The sequence below is a fragment of the Geotrypetes seraphini genome, chromosome 3 (genome assembly GCF_902459505.1).
Source record: "Geotrypetes seraphini chromosome 3, aGeoSer1.1, whole genome shotgun sequence".
NCBI classification, from domain to species: domain Eukaryota; kingdom Metazoa; phylum Chordata; class Amphibia; order Gymnophiona; family Dermophiidae; genus Geotrypetes; species Geotrypetes seraphini.
In genome coordinates, this window is record NC_047086.1 from 277,969,327 (window position 1) to 277,987,983 (window position 18,657).

At 44.9% G+C, this 18,657-nt stretch overlaps 1 protein-coding gene across 7 annotated transcripts in view; it reads left to right on the forward strand.

Annotated features, from left to right (window-relative positions):
• Positions 1-390: 390 nt before the first annotated feature.
• The window catches only part of LTBP1 (latent transforming growth factor beta binding protein 1), a 941,660-nt gene continuing 923,393 nt past the window's right edge, over positions 391-18,657 (forward strand). For all 7 annotated transcript variants that reach the window (XM_033937066.1, XM_033937071.1, XM_033937073.1 and 4 more), the window contains exons 1-2: positions 391-842; positions 5,165-5,235. In XM_033937066.1, the coding sequence (XP_033792957.1) occupies positions 562-842; positions 5,165-5,235 (352 nt within the window). In that variant the 5' untranslated portion in view covers positions 391-561. The remainder of the gene's footprint in view (positions 843-5,164; positions 5,236-18,657) is intronic.

The window sequence follows — 18,657 nt, forward strand, 5'->3', positions numbered from 1 at the left end:
CTGAATAAATCCATTCAAAGCCTGGTTCCTCCCTTCTTTGACAAATGGAAGTTGAGGGGGAGGGGGAATTCCATAACCCTGCCTCTCTTTTTTTTTCCGGCGCTGAAACGCGGCTGGGACAAATCTGGGCCTCATCCCAGGCTTTTTCCACATAGGATCTCCCCCTGACGTCATGTCTGCTGGAGATTGGCTGTCGGAGCTGACAGGCTGCCCCTGGCGTACACATACACAAACTTTTTAAAGCCTGGGAGCATCATCTGCCTTAAATAATATTTCTGAAGTGCACATGCACGGCACGCACTACAACTATTTCCAGCTCGCCACAGAAGTCCCGGACAACACCCCCCTCGGTTATTTCGCTGTACTGCTGTTTTAGGCAACTCTTGACGGCGACAGGATCTTTTCAAATTTTTTCTTTTAACTTTGCAATCCCCAGGTTGTTTGCCGAGGAGACTTTTTCACTTCCTGCAGAAGCCGGGTGAAGTAGCCGCGCTTCTTTGGGTTGTTTCCCCCTCTCCTGCTAGGCAGGTTGACGGCGGGAGTTGCGGGCTCGCTCAGGCCATGTCCGGGCTCGGCTGGGACCGCGCGTTCTTTCTCCTGCTCGTGGCATGTGCGCTGTTGGCAGCGGCGCGCGCTCCTCCGGACAGCAGCAGCAACGGCGGCGGCACGCGGAGGAGCAGTAGTAGCAGAAGGATCACGTACGTGCTGCAGCCAGGCCATCAACGGACTTACCTGCAATTCAGTGCCGACTATAATGCGCAGGAGCGGAGCCGTAGGACGAGTAGCAGCAGCAGCAAGCCAAATCCCGGGGCACAGATCCAGCAAAAGCAGCCTCTGCAGGGGTAAGGTCAATGGGTCTCTGGGCATTAAGCTTCTAAAATCTGGCAAGCCTCAGCTGCTAATTTTTTCAAGATATGCTCAATAATTATTGCATCATGGAATAAATGTGCATACTTTAGAAACCCAGTGGGTCATATTAGAAAAAAGGCGCCTGTAAGTCTCCACAGTTGCCTATGTGGTTTATAAAATAGATTCCGCCAGTAATCACCGGCTGCAGACCAGTGTCCTCCCTCCATCTCTGAAAATGGTGTACTGTATATTTGGTATGCACATCACAACTTCATCCTGAGAACACCTGCATGCAGTCTCTCATTTCATCTTCGTGTGCATGTACTGTACCTCTGTACAGTTTTTTTAAAGAGCCCTTTTTCACATATAAAGCATCACAGAGGAAGGAAGTTGTGGAAATAGTAACTTTTATGGCTAATCATAGTGAGAGTTGAATTTAGTTCTATGTTGAGAGCCAGCTGTGGTGTTCAGAGTTTTAAATTAAATAATAATCTCTTCTCCCAGAATGAAAATCCTTTTAACAATGCTGCCCCTAACCCAGTGTCTCTCAAACTTTATTTTAGCTCTGGCACTAACCCCCTCCTTTACAAAGCGCCGGCCGCAGCGGTAACAGCTTCAACGCTCATAGAATTCCTATGAGTGTTCGAACTGTTACCGCCACGGCCGGTGCTAAAAACGCTAGTGTAAAGGAGGGGGTAAATAAAGTAAAATGTTTTTCATGGCACATTATAATTGAAATTATAAAATTGCAAAACCAGCAAAAAAATAAATTTGAGAATTATTTAAAATTCTTTAAGCTATGTTTGGGTAATTGTAACAATGTAATGTAATGTAATTTATTTCTTATATACCGCTACATCCGTTAGGTTCTAAGCGGTTTGAAGAAAATATACATTAAGATTATAAATGAGAAGTAAGAAGGTACTTAAAAAATTCCCTTACTGCCCCGAAGGCTCACAATCTAACTAAAGTACCTGGAAATTAATAAAGAAGAGAAAATAATGATGGTGAAACTAAAGTAAATAGAATAGAATTGCTAATCATTGTGATGGATGTGCTTATTTTTGTGTAGAAATTAACTCAAAATGTGGCTCAATAGTCGACAAGCAAACACGCATTTCATCATCCACCATCTGTAGTCATTCTCTTTTTTTCGATTTAATTTCTGTCAGAGCTGAAAATCCAAGTTCGCAAAGATAACAAGATCCAAATGGTAACAAAGCCTTGATTGTTTTGTTGCTCAAGTTAGGATAACTACAAAAAAATAAAAATTAAATTACTTGCCTTTAGTTTTCAAGAATGATGCTTGTCTGGACGGTTGTATCCTTACACATACAGTCTCTCATAACATTGACAGACTTTTGCATACACGGTGTACATGTCATCTATTCTAGTGCATACTTAAGAAGGGAATTTTTTTTAAAATAAATGCCCCCTTTTACAAAACAGCGAAAGCGGTTTTTAATGCAGGCCAGCGTGCTGAATGCTCTGCGCTGCTCCCGATACTCATAGAACTCTGTGAGCGTCGGGAGCAGTGCAGAGCATTTAGCGCGTCAGCTGGTGCTAAAAAACACTTTTTCAGTTTTGTAAAAAGGGGGGAAAGTAAAATTCTGGAATTTCCCGAAATCTCTTTGGGGCACACAGTTTGAGAGACACTGCTCTATGAAAGGTTAGGGTTAAAGCAGCAAGAAGATCAGTTCAGGTGCTAGTGGTCAATAGAGTATTAAAATAAAATGTGTGAAATATTTTTTTCTGTAGCTTTCATTTCTTTTAAATTCATGACTTCTCACATCTCAGCAATATGTCTGAGTTTACAAAATCTGGACATGAAAATTACTGAAATTTAGACTTGAGCTAAGTAAATAGCTTTTTTCACATGCTGCTTTTCAGCAAGGTCATACTTTTTGCAGGAGCATGCACTGTAGTATTAAGACAAACTGCAAGAAATGCAGCAATAAGTGACTTTGCATTAAGTAAGGTCAATTGGTGGATAAGGTCAATTTAAATACTGGCTACCCAGTCCTATCTATAGTTCTGGATCTGTGTGCACATGTATGTGCTGTTGAGGAGACATGATTAGTAGTTCAGTATTTCTTGTACATGTGTAATCCTGTTTCTCTAACCCTTCTTGGCCATATTACTGGAGAATCACAAAATCCAGATTAGTTTTGATCCATCTTTAAATTTACCATTTTCAAAAAGAAAAGAAAGGTGGAACAAGAGTTGAATGCCATCTAATTTTAAGTAGACTGTATTCTTTGCAGGGTATAAAACCTTTTTCTAATGGGGATACAAGAATTGTTTAAAAGATGATGCTGTAGTGTAGAGAAGCATTCAAGAGCCCCTTTTCAGTCATACCAATTCAGTCGACAGGAAACACCAAACCTCACTATGGCCAGCTTTTATGAAATTGTGCTAGAGGTTTTTAGTGCGGGTCAGCATGGTAAATGCTCAGACACAAATAGAATTCATATGAGCATCGGAGCACTTACCTCGCCAGCCCATGCTAAAAACCTCTGACAGCTTGATAAAAGAGGGGGTATATGCTGCCTGAGGTAATATTCATATATGACAAAAGCGAAAAACCAGGAGCCTGTTTTCTCTGTATTTATGAAGCAATACAATAGTGCTCGGAAGTAAAAACTAGACTAGCACTAATCTACTACTTCTCTCAATCAGAAGTGAGAGACCTCACCAGTCCAAAAACTTGAATTACTTAGATTGCTTTGACATTGCACACAGAAAATGTTCACTTATCTCATTCCACGTTGATGGGTTCTGACGTGTTTCACCAAAGCTGCTTCAGAAAACCCAAACTCCAAAAACATTCATAAAAACTGTGGTCTCGGTCAAGCTAAAAACATTCATTAAAAGTATGGTCTCGCTCTTACGAAGAAGTCATACACAGCTTGAGCGAGACCACAGTTTTTTATGAATGTTTTTTGGAGTTTGGGTTTTCTGAAGCAGCTTTGGCATAACGCATCAGAACCCATCAACGTGGAATGAGATAAGTGAACTTTTTCTGTGTGCAATGTCAAAGCAATCTAAGTAATTCAAGTTTTTGGACTGGGGAGTTTTCTCACTTGTGCAGTGATTAAGAGAAGTAGTAGAGTAGTTCTGGGCTTGACCCTGTCTTTGGTCTCTTGTTTTTACTTCCGAGCAATATTGTACTACATCACAAATACAGAAAAAAAAAGGCTGCTGGGGTTTTGGGGCTTTTGTTTTGCCTTTTCATATACAAACAGCAAAAAAAAATCCAAACACTTGTAAGAAATTTGTAAGATCTCCACTGATTAAACTTGTTACAAGTTTTGTTGTCCTTTTTATAGTAACAGATACAAATCATCTGAGCTGCTCCTTCTGTCATCATCTTTGGATAATCCTTATGGTAGTTTTTAGGCAGGGGTTAGGGGCAGAGCCGGCACGTGAATATGGAAAAACCGCGAATAATATTTGGGCCGGTTCTGCCCTTATCCCCGGCTTCCCCTGGCTACTTTTAGCCCTGTAAGCCCCCCTTTAAGCCTTACCTGGTGGTCTAGCGGGTTTTCAGGCAGGAGCAATCTTCCCTTGATCCTGTTCCATGCAGATCGCTCATAGGAAATGGCTGCCTTGAGCTCCTGTAGTCTCTCGAGCCATTTCCTGTGAGCGATCTGCAAGGGGCAGGAGCATGGGAAGATCGCTCCTGCCCCCAAAACCCGCTAGACCACCAGGTAAGGATTAAGGGGGGGGGGTGGCTTACAGGGCTATAAAAGCCCCAAAAAATTAAAATTTACTTTTTTGGTCAAAAATCGCGAATAACCAAATCCATAGATACGGAATTCGCAAATACGGAGGGGAAAGTGTAATTCAGTTTTATCCAGAGCCACTACAACTACTGTATTTGCTGTTTTAGAGAGACATGGCGCAGTTTTCATTCATTAATTTTCACGGATAACAACAAAATCTCTTTTGAGCTCTGCATCAGACTGTACCATTTTGAAGTCTTTTGCCTGATATTTTTGATAATCAGAAAACATGGTACAGTTAATAGGGCAGTTTGTTTCTCTCTGAGTAGTGCTTGTTTGATAAGTTGATCAAATTTAGCAACAAGGAAAAAGTTGACTTTGAAAAACCAGGAGCAACCAAGAGCAAATGCTTTTAATATTCCATTAGGGTTATACTAAAAATGTTTCTGCAAGCCAGTGAAAATACCGTCTATCCAACATCTCATGTGAATGAATTCTCTAAGAACCTGTGGGTCAAAAGTGAACCAGTACTAGGTAACCACTTTGTTTTAAACCGCACTAGAGAGTTTCTTTTCTTGCTGCTGTTGCAGAGTGAATGTCTGTGGAGGACAGTGCTGCCACGGTTGGAGCAGAGCTCCTGGATCAGTGAGGTGTACAAAACGTGAGTACAGTATATTGGTTGTATGTAACAAAGCTGCACCCTGTACCACGGGTCATTTCAGTAGGAGCTGGAGGGATATAAATGCCAGTGGCTGTCACTTTGAGCAGAAGCTGAATTCCTAGAGTGCTTTTGCCAAACAGAACTGGCACTCTCTCCTAGAACAGTGGCTGCGATTTTCCTAAATACTCATTAAATTATTCCTTTTGACTAGTATTAAGTTGCCGCTACTTGCCCTGGGATCGGTAGCATGGAATGTTGCTACTATTTGGGTTCCGCCAGGTACTTGTGACCTGGATTGGTCACTTTTGGAAACGAGATACTGGGTTAGATGACGTTATCAGACACAGACGGCTCCAGTGAGAAAGTCGCGAAGCAGCCTGTTAGTGCTGCTGGCCTGACGCTCCTCTGTAGCAAGGCTTTTATGGTTATGGTCGGCGGTGATCGATTGGGAGAGAAGGATAGAGGGTCATTGGTGGTTTGGCTGCGTTGCGAGTGTGGTGGCGGGTGCTCAAGAGTTCTGCTGCACGTGGGATGGGAGGGAGGGAAGGATGGAAGCTGGGCAAAGGGCTCTGCTGCACGAGGGATGGGAGGGAGGGAAGGATGTAATGTAATGTAATGTAATGTAATTTATTTCTTATATACCGCTACATCCGTTAGGTTCTAAGCGGTTTGAAGAAAATATACATTAAGATTATAAATGAGAAGTAAGAAGGTACTTAAAAAATTCCCTTACTGTCCCGAAGGCTCACAATCTAACTAAAGTACCTGGAAATTAATAAAGAAGAGAAAATAAAGATGGTTGAAAAAAGAAAAATTCTATGTGAACTTATAGGATGGAAATTAAACTGACAGTGAAGAACTGTATGAAAAATACATATGGAAGCTGGGCAAGGGTTGTGCTGCACAGGGGGATGGAGGGATAGAAAGATGCTGCAGAGGGAAGGCACAAGGGTATGGGTGAGAGGGGAGGAAAGATGTTACACATGTGGGGGAAAGCAAAGAGGAAGAATTGGGGTGAAGGAGAGGAAGGGAGAGATGATCATGTACATGAAAAAAATAAGCCCTACCCGAAAATAAGACCTAGTGCCTTTTTTGGGCCCCAAATGAATATAAGATACTGTCTTATTTTCGGGGAAACATGGTACTACTACTACTACTATTTATTATTTTTATAGCACTGAAAGGCGTATGCAGCACTATACATTCTAACACAGAATGTAGAGTCTAATCTAATTTAGACAGGACATTTACGGGTTGGGGAGATTATAGTGGGTAAGGTATCTGACAGCAGTGAGTGGGAGTTAAGAATTGAAAGCAGTTTCAAAAAAGTGGGCCTTTAGCTTGGATTTGAACACTGCCAGGGATGGAGCATGACGTATTGATTCAGACAGCCTGTTCCAAGCGTACAGTGCTGCATGAAAGAAGAGACTGAGTCTGGAGTTGGCAGTGGAAGAGAAGGGTACAGATAAGAGGGGCTTGTCTGGTCATGTTCAGGCACTGACATTGAATTTCTGGGTTTGTGGAGCTGGCTAATGCACTTAACTGGCCTTGGGGTACATTATAAAGATAAGACTGACTTTTATGTGGTCCTGTGTATGCAGTTACCTCATCCAGTGCTGAATATTGGCATATAACTGGAAAAGTGCCAATTTCACTCTCAGAATGTCTCCACTATAGTTGGTTTTCAGTTTGGTGCTAACTGGCTATTTTCAGCAGCATTCACCTGCTGAAAATTAGTGATTAGCCCTGATAAGGCAAGTTAATCACTTAGGAACCTCTTCAGGCCAGTTATATCACTTTGAATATCATTAGGACTCATCCAGGTAGCGCCTTCCTAAATTTTTTTCTAGATATTAAGTGCTGGATTTACTAAATGATGTCCTAGGTGCCTTTAAGATCCGTGCTAAGTGCCAATTCTGCAAGGTCTAGAGGTGTAGTCAGGGTAGAAGCAGTGGATTTTACAACCTATGAGTGTAAGTGCCACTGTTTACACAAGCAATAGACATGGCATAAGTGGCCGTGTCCAACGTTTGGTGCATAACTTCAGACAAGCTGCGGTTGTGTAACAGAGGTGGCATGCAACTCTGTTGTTACAGAATACTAGCTTAGTGACCAATTTTTGGCACCTAACTTTTAGCAACCTAGATATATATATATATTTGTAAAACTTTATTAATTTTTCAATCAGAAACAATGCATTAAAATGTACATATACATATTATTAACTTCAAAATTGCATTTTCATCAATCATAGAAATACTTCAAAAACATTTCACTCCCCTCCCTTCCCAATACAAGATTGAAAACAAAATACATTAGTTCAGTCCTGTAGTGAAAATCATATTGAACTTTTTGATCAATGATGACATCAAAATATAATACCTATATTGAATTTACCCCTATATGGATAGAGCTACTGCTACTGCATTTCCTTACAAACTGCCTCAGTGCTATCCAGGTACTGCCAGGGCAGTGAGTGGATGAAGTAAGGGCAGACTAATGGTATTCAGATTGCTATACAGATTATTATCCAGATAAATTTAGGGTAGCAACTTAACCGCTTGTAATCCAGATTATCCTTAAAATCTGTGGCCGCCATTTTAAAATAGAAAATGTCGATCACGTTGTTTAAATTTTCATCTGATTTGTTTTAAGTGAGAGGCATTACCTGGGCTGGACAATGGTTGACATTTTTATTTTTTTGCATTTTTATGGAAAATTTATTCTCTTTAACTCCTAATCTATGTGATTAATTTGAGCACTGTTCAGGTAAATGTGAACTTAGGCCCTCTTTTACTAAGGTGTGCTAACCGATTAGTGCACGTTAATCGACTTAGCATGCGCTAAACGCTAACGCGTGTATGTTAGTTTATGGACGCATTAGCGTTTAGCACACCTTAGTAAACGAGAGGGTAAGTAGCTGGAGATTTCAAGCAGTAGTTGATTTTATTCAAGAACTTGTTGGCTGCAATATATTTAAAATGTAGGCGGGTATAGAGTAACTCATGCAATGGATGATAAATATTATTTATTTATTTTAAGAATTTCCATACTGTTTAAGACCTAAACGGTTTACATGATATTACGTACATAATATTATAAGACAAAATAAAAACAGGTAAACATAAATAAACAGATCCTGGGGAAATCAGCAATAAAAATCAAAATGAAAAGAGGCTATGCAAACAATTGTAGAGAGATTCTCAGAAACCATCAATCATGAGGAATGAATATCTAGAAGAAGGCATTTACGAACAGTTGAGTTTTAAGTAGTTTCTTAAATTTGCCTTTTTCACCACATTTCCATACTTGACTCACGAGTGAGTTCCACAGTTTAACCCCTGCACAACAAAAAGTCATTGCGCTGGTCTCAACATATATGGGGTTAACATTTGCCTTTAATAGGGCTAAGTTCTCAGAGCGAAGTGATCTATTTGGTAGATAATTAGTCATCTTGCTCTTAAAAAGTTCAGGTATAGTATAAATAAATGTGTGTTTACGGTCCATGTCTTCTCTTCAAGTCATCATCCTCCTGTGTGTAACCAGGGGGGGATAATGACTCTTGGGAGGCTGGCCAAGGTTCTTATTGGGTGCATTTTGCCTAAGTATTTGCTCCTATTGAAGTGGCTTCATCCATATGTTTATTCATATATGCACATATATACCTTATACAGCCCGTCACCCCAGCAAGAAAAGTCTTACTATGTCTTTTCACACCTAGTCCATGAATAGATATGCATGTTATTTTTTAAAAGGATGAAATGGTACCAGGATGTATGCAATTTTCAACTTGTATATCTAGGCTCTGAGGTGAGAATACCGATGAAATTTATTAATTTTATTTTTTTATTAATTCAGTTTTTTATACCGTTCTCCCAGGAGAGTTCAAAATGGTTTACATGAATTTATTCAGGTACTCAAACATTTTCCCTTGCCTGTCCTGGCAGGCTCACAATCTGTCTAATGTACTTGGGGCAGTGGGGGAATTAAGTGACTTGCCCAGGGTCACAAGGAGCAGCGTGAGTTTGAACTCACAACTTCAGGATGCTGAGGCTGTAGCTTTAACCACTGCACTACACACTCCCCCATTACTCTCACATTTTCTGAAACGAATCCATTTCAGGAAATGTGAGAGTAATGTAGTATTTTCACTTCTTGTCCTCTGTAATAGTTACTGAGACCACATATTGAGGTATAACTATTCTTTTTTTTTTTAAGTTCTATGGGTTTTACTTCAGTCTATCTTTCAAACAACTTAATTTAAATATATATTTCAAAATACATAGAATCACCTTGAGACTGCTTTAGGAATCCTCTTAAAATGTAAGGAATAGTAGGTGAGATCCCAGTGAACGATATTCTAGTGGAACATCCCGTGTTCAGAATCTCTTATTTATTATACTAATTATATTTGCACCGAAAACAATCTTTTAAAGTAAACAGAGACAAGGAGGAGATTAGACTTGCCTGGCACAGCTGAACAGTTGTTTTCTTGTCATGGAGACTTGTATACTTACCTTTTTGGGGATAAGAAGTTCTTTTTAGGCATCAGAGTAACGGGATTAGTTTCTCATTCTTACAAGATGAGCTAGAAAGTATCTGAAAGTAGTGGCTGAGCTTCTTGCTGTCTTTAATAGATGTTCATTTCGGTTGGCGGTTCTGCCGGTTTTCTGTCACCGTAGTGTTTTGTTTTGCCCCCTTTGGGAAGTGTGGCGACGGGTGCTGCCTTTATGGCGACAGGATCCTCATGTTAGTGTGTTACTGCCTCTGACTGGTAATCTTTCCTTTCTCCCGGGGCTACTTCCCTCGAGGGTTTGAGTTTCTTTTTCATATGATGCGGGATGATGGGACGCTCCTCTCTTGCGCTGAGTTGCTGCGTTGTGGTCTGCCTTCATCGGGTCTTCTCTTTGCTCATTGTCAATTGCGGCATTATGAGCAGTCCCTTCCTCAGAGCTCTCTTTCTTTGGATTTTGGGATTAGTTTTCGCACCTTTTTGGAGGGGGGGGAGGACCCTGCCTCTGGGATCTCGGTCTCCGTATATCACAAACAGCTTGGGGCTCTTGGGCCACCGAGGGATTTTACCGTGGTGCTGGAGGCTTGGCAGAGGGATTTGGGGCGGGAGCTCGGGGTGGGGTTTTTGCTTCGGGCTATTCGCCATATCCCTACTTTGGTGCATAGTACGGAGCTTCGAGAGTGCCACTTCAGGACCTTGATGAGAGCGTATGCCTCCCAGAGCCGGGCCTACCATATGGGATGTGTCGATACCCAATACTGTCTCACCTGTCATGCGGAGGTGAACTCTTATTTTCATGGTCTTTGGGAGTGTGAGAGTATTCAGAGTTTTTGGGGGGCCTTGGCTTCCTTTCTTCAGGGTCTACTACGGGTTTCTGTTCCTGTCTCTGCATATCATATGCTGATCGCTCATTTTTCTTTATTTTCTGTGAATACCTCTGCGGAGAAACTGTTTTTGAGCAAATGTTATATTTTGGGGAAAAAGTGTATATTGAATTTCTGGCTGGCGGATGTCCCGCCCTCCTTCTGGTACTGGAGGAATAAATTACATGACCTTCTAGGATGGGAGGCCACGCTGGTTTCTTCCTCTCGTCGACGGAGCAGAGACTTTGTTCATATTTGGACTCCCTATTTGGACAGTTTATCTCCCCGGGTTCGTAGTCGTATCTTGAATAGACTGCAGTTGTATTCCATTCCGCCTGTCTGATCTGGGGGGCGGGGGGTTGGGGGGGGTTGGGGGTGTGGGGTTTTGGGAGGGGTCTGCTTTTGGGGGGGATGGGGGGGTGGGGCGCTTTGTAACCTGAGAGGACATAAGAGTCCAGTCCTCTTGGGGGAGGGGAGCCATGTTTTCTATATTTGACTTTTTGCCTGCTGTTTGTACTTGTTGTAGTTTGTCGCTTAATAAAAAACAGATTTCACCTTAATAGATGTTCAGTTTCTGGGGAAGAGTTGCCTGTGAGACCTTATGAGCAGTGGGAAAGGGGTGTGAGTGTCTGGGGGAGGGATCAGGAACTGAATTTTGTTCAGAAGTCCTGCTTTTAAATGAAGCTTTTATATTAGTAGTGGGTTTATATCGCTGTTAGGGAATAATATAAAATTTTGCTTTTGGGGCTGAGGGTCCTGACTCTAGTATGGTGCATTTCACATAATTCCTCCCCCTCTTTCTACTCCTTATGGTTCCTATACTGGTATGAAGACAGACTGGTATTCATTGAGAGTCAAGTATAGCTTACAATCAGGTCATCTTGGGTTTACAACCGGGTTACAATTTAAGTTAATATACTTAGAGGGGCATAATTTTAAAAAGTCTGTTTTGGGCCTAGAATGCTAGTCATCCAAAGTCGGCTGCGTCCAAGGTCCATTCTCGAAAAATACATCCCCAATTTTTTGGGAGGAGATAGTTCTACTTCTACATCCAGACTGCTAAGTCGTGTATCTTCATACCACATTCTCATCCAAAAATTTGCCCATGTCCCAAATGCCTAGAAAAAGACCTTTTGGACATGGGAGAGGTCAGCCAAGTGATGGACTGACCACCCAGACATGGGTGTCTGGGTGGCCAGTCCATCTGGCAAAGATGTTTCATCTTAGGTTTAGAATTTATATAAGCTTGCTTATTCTATAAACTTAGATTCTTTAGCACTCTCCAGACCGGTATAGGATTAATCTTACAAGTGGGTATATATCTCATCATGACCAGCAGGTAGAGACTGAGCCAAAACTTTGGAACTGTACATATCATGTGACCCCTTCCTAATTACCTCAGTATTTTCTCAGTCTCCAGCAGGTGTGATGAGGTATACCTATCTCCCTTGGTAGGGCTGTTGGAATTTGTTTAGGAATTTTTGTCCCTTTTTGTTGCCGGATTGAGCTTGGGTGGACCCTGTTTGGGGGTCCATCCAACCTCAAGGGTGTCAAACCCGGCAGGTATCAAACGGGGTCCCTCCCCCCATCTTCCTTCACCTCCCTACATTTTTGTAGAGGTGCCTCAACAGTAAGCCTTACCTCCTGGTGGTAAGGCATATTGTTTAGAGAGCCAGTGGAGTCTGTTCAGTGAAAAAAAAAAAAAAATCCGGAGGCAGTGCCGATCTAAAGGGTTGCTTTCCCTTTAAATATGCTGTAAATTACTGTATTTTTCAACTAACCGGCATTTTTCTTTCAGCTAGGTCGCGTATAGAGCAATTGAGCACTTCTCAGGGGGAGAGGTGCAAAACAGCTGGCATGAAAACAGCTGTTCGGTCTGGTGCAGTTGTGGACGTCTCATCAGCATCGGTTGCTGATATTCAAGGCTACTTGCTGCTAGTGCTTTGTGGCCGACAGAGCTTTATATGGAAGCCCAGTCTTTTCCTGCCGCCCATGGAGGGATTTCCTGTTAGATATTTTTTCTCTCAGCTGATGCTGGCTTTTGCCTGTTTTAGCAGCTGGGACAGTTCAGTCTTCTCAGCCGCTACAGGCTCTGAAGGGGCTATTTTTGGCATGTTTTGTGCTGTTTTTCCTCAGATAGCCCCTCCATCTTGTATTTAGCCTCAGGTACCTTCTCCCTGTTTTGACAGAACAGGAACAGGTTACAGTAGGGTCCCTTGCTGGGGTTCCCCCCCCTCATTTTCTTTTTGCTTTGTGTAAAGTATATAGGCAGTCGGGGGTCCTACTTGTGTCCAGGGGGTGTCGGGGGTTTGTTCCCTCTGCGCCTCCTGATGTTTTGACCCCTTAATTCTTTTTGCATCCCCCCTCCTCCTCCCTCGTCCAGGCGCCCACATTCCGCTTTGGACGAGGACTTGTTGTCTGAGGAGAGTTTTAACTAATGCATGAGGACGTAGACCCTTGGGGACACCTCCAGGATCCTCTCGAGGGGACGGCCGCTGGTACCGGGGACTTGTTTTTTTCTGTCTACCAGTGAGGACGCATTTGAGATGCGCCTTTTTCAGAGGGACAAGCACTCAGATCTGATTCAGCAGATCTCCTCGGTGTTGCGCTTTGAGGAGGCACCGCCTGCGACCCCAAATGTGGAGGACCCTCTTCTTTGGGGGATTTCCTCTGCTTCTCTCTCTTGTCCAATACATCTGGTTTTTATTTCTGGATTTTATCCTGGCGCAGTGGACTTCACCGGAGATGTCTTTTCAGTTTGCGCACTCTGTGGCTTGTTTGTATCCCGTCCTGGTGGGGGATAGGGCTATGTTAAAGTCGCCAGTGATGGACGCGGTGGTCTCAGCTATTGGTATGCAGCAAACTGTGCCCGTCCAGGGCAGTTCTGTCTTAACAGACTCTGAGGAGCGTAAGTTGGAGACCATTCTTAAACAGAATTTTGATGTCTGCCTTGGGGGTGTCCAGGCAGCTATTTGTGCAGGACTGGTGACTCGGGCCATATTTCAGTGGGCTGAGTGGGCCCTTGGCAGTGAGTATGATGGTCAGGAGGTGGCAAAGATTCAGATGGCTGCCTCTTTCCTCTCAGACGCCCTCTATGACTTCTTGCGGTCGTCTGCCAAATCCATAGCTGCACGTCAGACCTTCTGCCTTCGGGCTTGGTCGACGGACACAGTGTCCATCTCTAAACTCTCTAAATTTTCTTTTTCGGGGGTCTTTGTTGTTTGCCAGAGGTTTTGGACTAGTTAGTTCAAACTCTGATGGGCTATAAAGTGCCCTGTCTGCCTGAAGACAGTGCTTGGCACTGCTCAGGGGAGTCTGCGAGATTTCCGCAGGTACTGCCTTGAATACGGGACTGCTTACTACCCGACCTCTGATTTTGCCAGGGGTTGTTTCTTTCAGCGAATACAGTCCTGTTGGGCCTGTCAGGAGGCTGAGAATCCCTCCGTCGATTCCCCCGCTGTCTGTCCTGCCTAATGACTCTGTGCCCGTGCCCCCTCTGGTTCCGGTGGGTGCTCGACTGGAGGTGATTCGGGATGGTTCTGCTCTGCAGTTTGCCCATTCCCTGCTTGGCTCGCTCCAGTCTTCGTTGGTGGCTCCAGACCTCCCATCTTGTTCAAGGGATGAGTCTGGATCAGCCACTGTGGATGGTGCTTCTCACGGATGCCAGTCTTCTCAGTTGGGGAGCTCAGTGTCTAGGTCACTCAGCTCAGGGCACCTGGTCCACAGAGGAAGCGTCCTAGTCGGTCAATGTTTTGGAAACCAGAGCCATCCATCTGGCGCTGTTAGCCTTCCACTCCTTCTTGTCAGGCAAATTGGTCCAGGTTCTGTCAGACTTTGCCATGGCGGTGGCCTATGTCACTCGTCAGGGGGGCACCAAGAGCACTCAGGTGGCCTAGGAGGTGACTGCTCATGCTCTGAGCAGAGTCGCCTCTTTAGGACATCTCAGCCTCCCACATAGCCGGAGTGGAGAATGTTCAAGCGGACTTCCTCAGTTGTCACACATTGGATCCTGGAGAGCGGTGTCTAAGCCACGTGGCCTTTCAGTTGATGTCTTGGGGTCAGCCCCTAATGGACCTGATGGCCACACAAGTCAATGCCAAAACTCCCCGCTTCTTTAGTCATTGTAGAGATGGTCAGGCTGAGAGTCTGGATACTCTGGTTGAACCATGGCTAACGGAGGGGCTGTTATATGTATTCCCTCTGTGGCCATTAGTGGGCAGAGTTCTACTCCGCATTGTTAATCACCCGGACATGGTGGTTCTGGTGGCTCTGGATTGGCCATGCGACCGTGGTACGTGAATTTAGTAAGGCATCTGGTGTTGGATCCTCTTCCTATTTCACACAATCTTATGACTCAGGGCCCCTTTCCTATGTTCGATCCGAGTCCCTTTTGTCTTACGGCTTGGCTCTTGAAAGGTCTCACCTAGGTAAGAACAGGTATTCAGACAAAGTGATCTCCACTTTCTTGGGGTCCCACAGACTTTCCACTTCTCGGACTTATGTGCGAGTTTGGCATATATTTGAGTAGTGGTGTACGGCATGAGGAGTGGTTGCTTTTCGTGCTTCCCTGCCTAACATCTTAGAGTTTTTGCAAGATAGCCTGGACAGAGGTCTGGCTTGGTTTTCTCTCCGGGTTCAGCTTGTGGCCCTTTCAGACTTTCGTGGGTTATTACGGGGTCAGCGTCTGACTACCATTCCTGATGTCGTTTGCTTTTTGCGGGTGGCCAAGTTTCTCAAGCCTCCCATGCGACCGTCTGTTAAGAACATAAGAACATAAGCAATGCCTCCGCTGGGTCAGACTTGTGGTCCATCGCGCCCAGTAGCCCGCTCATGCGGTGACCCAACAGGTCCAGGACCTGTGCAGTAATCCTCTATCTATACCCTTCTATCCCCTTCTCCAGTAGGAGAAGGGGATAGAAGAATCTTGTCCTGTCTGGGCTTGTGCACCCCCCTTTTGAGCCTTTGGGTGCCTGCACATTGAAGGACCTTACTTTTAAGGTGGTCTTCTTGGTGGCTATTACTTCTGCTAGACATGATTCGGAGCTGCAGGCTCTCTTTCATCAGTCTCCCTTCCTCGGGTTTTCTAGGGAGCGGGTAGTGTTGCAGCCTGTTCATTCCTTTCTGCCAAAGGTAGTTTTTCCTTTTCAAGTCAATCAATCAATCAATCAGTGGTCCTCCCAGTCCTGGGTAGTCGGGCAGGTTCTTCTGAGTAGAAACAGTTGCGCAAATTGGATGTTGGACAGGTCCTTTGCGTCAACTTGCGCAGGACCCAGGAGATCAGGAAATCAGATCATCTTTTTGTCCTTCTTATGGGTCTTCATAGGGGGATGGTGCTTCCAAGGCTCCCATTGTGCGCCGGATCAAGGATATTGCTTCCGCTTATCTTCTTCAGAAAAATACTGTTCCGGACTTTCTCAAGGGTCATTCTACTTGGGGTCAGGCAGTTTCTTGGGCTGTCTTCGCTGGTGCCTTCTGTGGATATTTGTAAGGCGGTGGACTGGTCTTCCCTACATTTGTCAGTCACTACCGTGTGGACGTTCAGGCACATCAGGACGCGGTGTTTGGTGTGCGTGTTATGGTGTCAGCCCTTTGTGGGTCCCACCCATGATGGGGACTGCTTTGGTACGTCCCAATTGTAAGATTACTCCTATACCAGTCTGGAGAGTGCTAAAGAAGGAGAAAATAGGTTCTTACTTGCTAATTTACTTTCTTTTAGGAACCCACCCTTTCTATTGTCGTATTCTTGCGTGCAGATTTTCATTTTGTAATCGGTTTCTAGTATTTTTCTAGGGCAGAGGAGATTAAGAACAGCGTCTGTGGCTTAGCTGGCGAACTGTGGGGACCTTTGCTATTTGCATTTGTTCCTTTGCATTTTCCAACAGCATTTCTGGTTTTATTTGTTGATACTCTTGTTCGGAGTCTTGTTTGTTTTTCTGTATATAGTTCTTAGTTCTGCTTGGCTATTCAGCAGACTAAGGTAATTAGGGAGGGGTCACATATGTACAGTTCCAAAGTTTTGTGTCAGTCTCCACCTGTTGGTCATGATGAGATATATACCCACTTGTAAGATTAATTCTATACTGGTCTGGAGAAGCTAAAAGAAAGTAAATTAGCAGGTAAGAACTTAATTTCTCCTTTATTTATATACTGTATTTGGTTGGTAAGTTGGGAGGGGCTTATATAAATACCACTATGTTTCATCGCTTTTTAGGCAATAGCTCCAATGAATATTGAGCTATAACTGGAGGGGCTCATAGGAAGACTTATGTGCTATAACTGGAGGGGCTCGTAGGAAGACTGTTTTACTCCTTTTAGAATCAGGGCTAATATAGGGGTGTCAAGTGCAGAGGACAAAGTTTTAGCAATACATTCCTCTCATTTATGAAGCCACATAAGAGGGTTTTTAGTGTCAACCGGCGCGCTGAATGCTCTACACTGCTCTGACATTCATAGGAACTCTATGATTATCAGAACGGTGCAGAGCATTCAGCGCACCAGCCACGCTAAAAATCTCTTGTGCAGTTTTGTAAAAGGGGGGGGGGGAGGAGAGGAGGTTTCCGCTTTCCTCCTTCCTCTTCCCCTCCCCAGGGCCGCCATCAGGGCAGTACTACCAGTCCTGCATTCAGGGGCCCGGAGCTGACAGGGGGCCCGGGCTCCCCCAGGGTCCTAGACCACAGTCTAGGGAGGGGGCGGGCCGCCCCAGGTGCACAGGAGAGAGCTGGACGGTGAACCCGCGGAGTTCAATACATCTCGAGCCGCGAGGCTCGTCTTCTGTTCCTACCTGCTCTGCCGCTCACATATAGCCGATCGGAAGTGTTCCCCGATGTCAGCGCTGACGTCGGAGGGAGGGCTTAAGCAAAGCCCGCCCTCCGACATCAGCGCTGACGTTGGATAACACTTCCGGTTGGCTATTTGTGCGCGGTAGGGCAGGCAGGAAACAGAAGACAAGCCTCGCGGCTCGAGCTCCGTTTTGCTGAGAAAATTGCAAAGATTGGTTGGGAGGCAAACGTGGAACACAAAAGGGGGGAGGGAGTGCGTTTTGGACACAGAAGGCATGGACTTGGGAGAGAGGAAGGGAGGAAAAGAGATGCTGAGGTGGGGGAGGGAATGGGTTTTTGGACACAGAAGGCATGGACTTGGGAGAGAGGAAGGGAGGGAAAGAGATGCTGAGGTGGGGGAGGGAATGGGTTTTTGGCACAGAAGGCATCGATTTGGGAGAGAGGAAGGGAGGGAAAGAGATGGTAGTGTACACGGGGAATAGAAGAAAGGAGAATTTTTGGTCATAGGGAGGGAGTGAGGTACAGATAGTGGCATACCAAGGTGGGGGGGGGCGGTCCACCCCGCCCCGGGTTTATGTCCCAAGGGGGTGCACAACTGGCCACCCTCCAGTGTTCTCCCTAGGCTGGCAAACTGCGGCTCTTTAGCCACTTGAGTGCCACCGCCGCCATCGGGAACAGGCTGGCGACGAGTTCTCCCTGCTTTTCCCTGTGGGGCCGACCAACTCTCGCCACTCACGTCAATTCTGACATTGGAGAGGACGTTCTGGGCCAGCCAATCGCTGCCTGGATGGCCTAGAACATCCTCTCCGACGTTAGAATTGACGTCGGGTGGCGAGAGTTGGTCGGCCCCGCGGGGAAGAGAAGCAGGGCAAACTCGGCGCCGGCCTGTTCCTGATGGCGGCAGTGGCAGCCTATTCCCCAGTGGCGGTGGCAGCATTTTCCCAATGGTGGTGGCATAGGGGAGGGCAGGGAGAAAGAAAGAAAGGGGGGGGGGGGACAGGAAGCCAGAAAGAAAGAAAGGGGGCAGGGTGAAACAAAGAAAAATGGGGCACGGAGAGAGAGAGAAAGACAGACATACAGAACGAAAGAGGGTGTGGAGAGAGAAAGAAAGAAGGGGGCAGGGTGAGAGAGAGAAAAACAGACATACAGAAAGAAAGGGGGTATGGAGAGAGAGAAAAAGAAAGAAGGGGCAGGGTGAAACAAAGAAAAAGTTTGGGGAGGGAATGAGGTCTGGAGGAGAGGAAGTATACAGGAGGCTGAAAGAAGG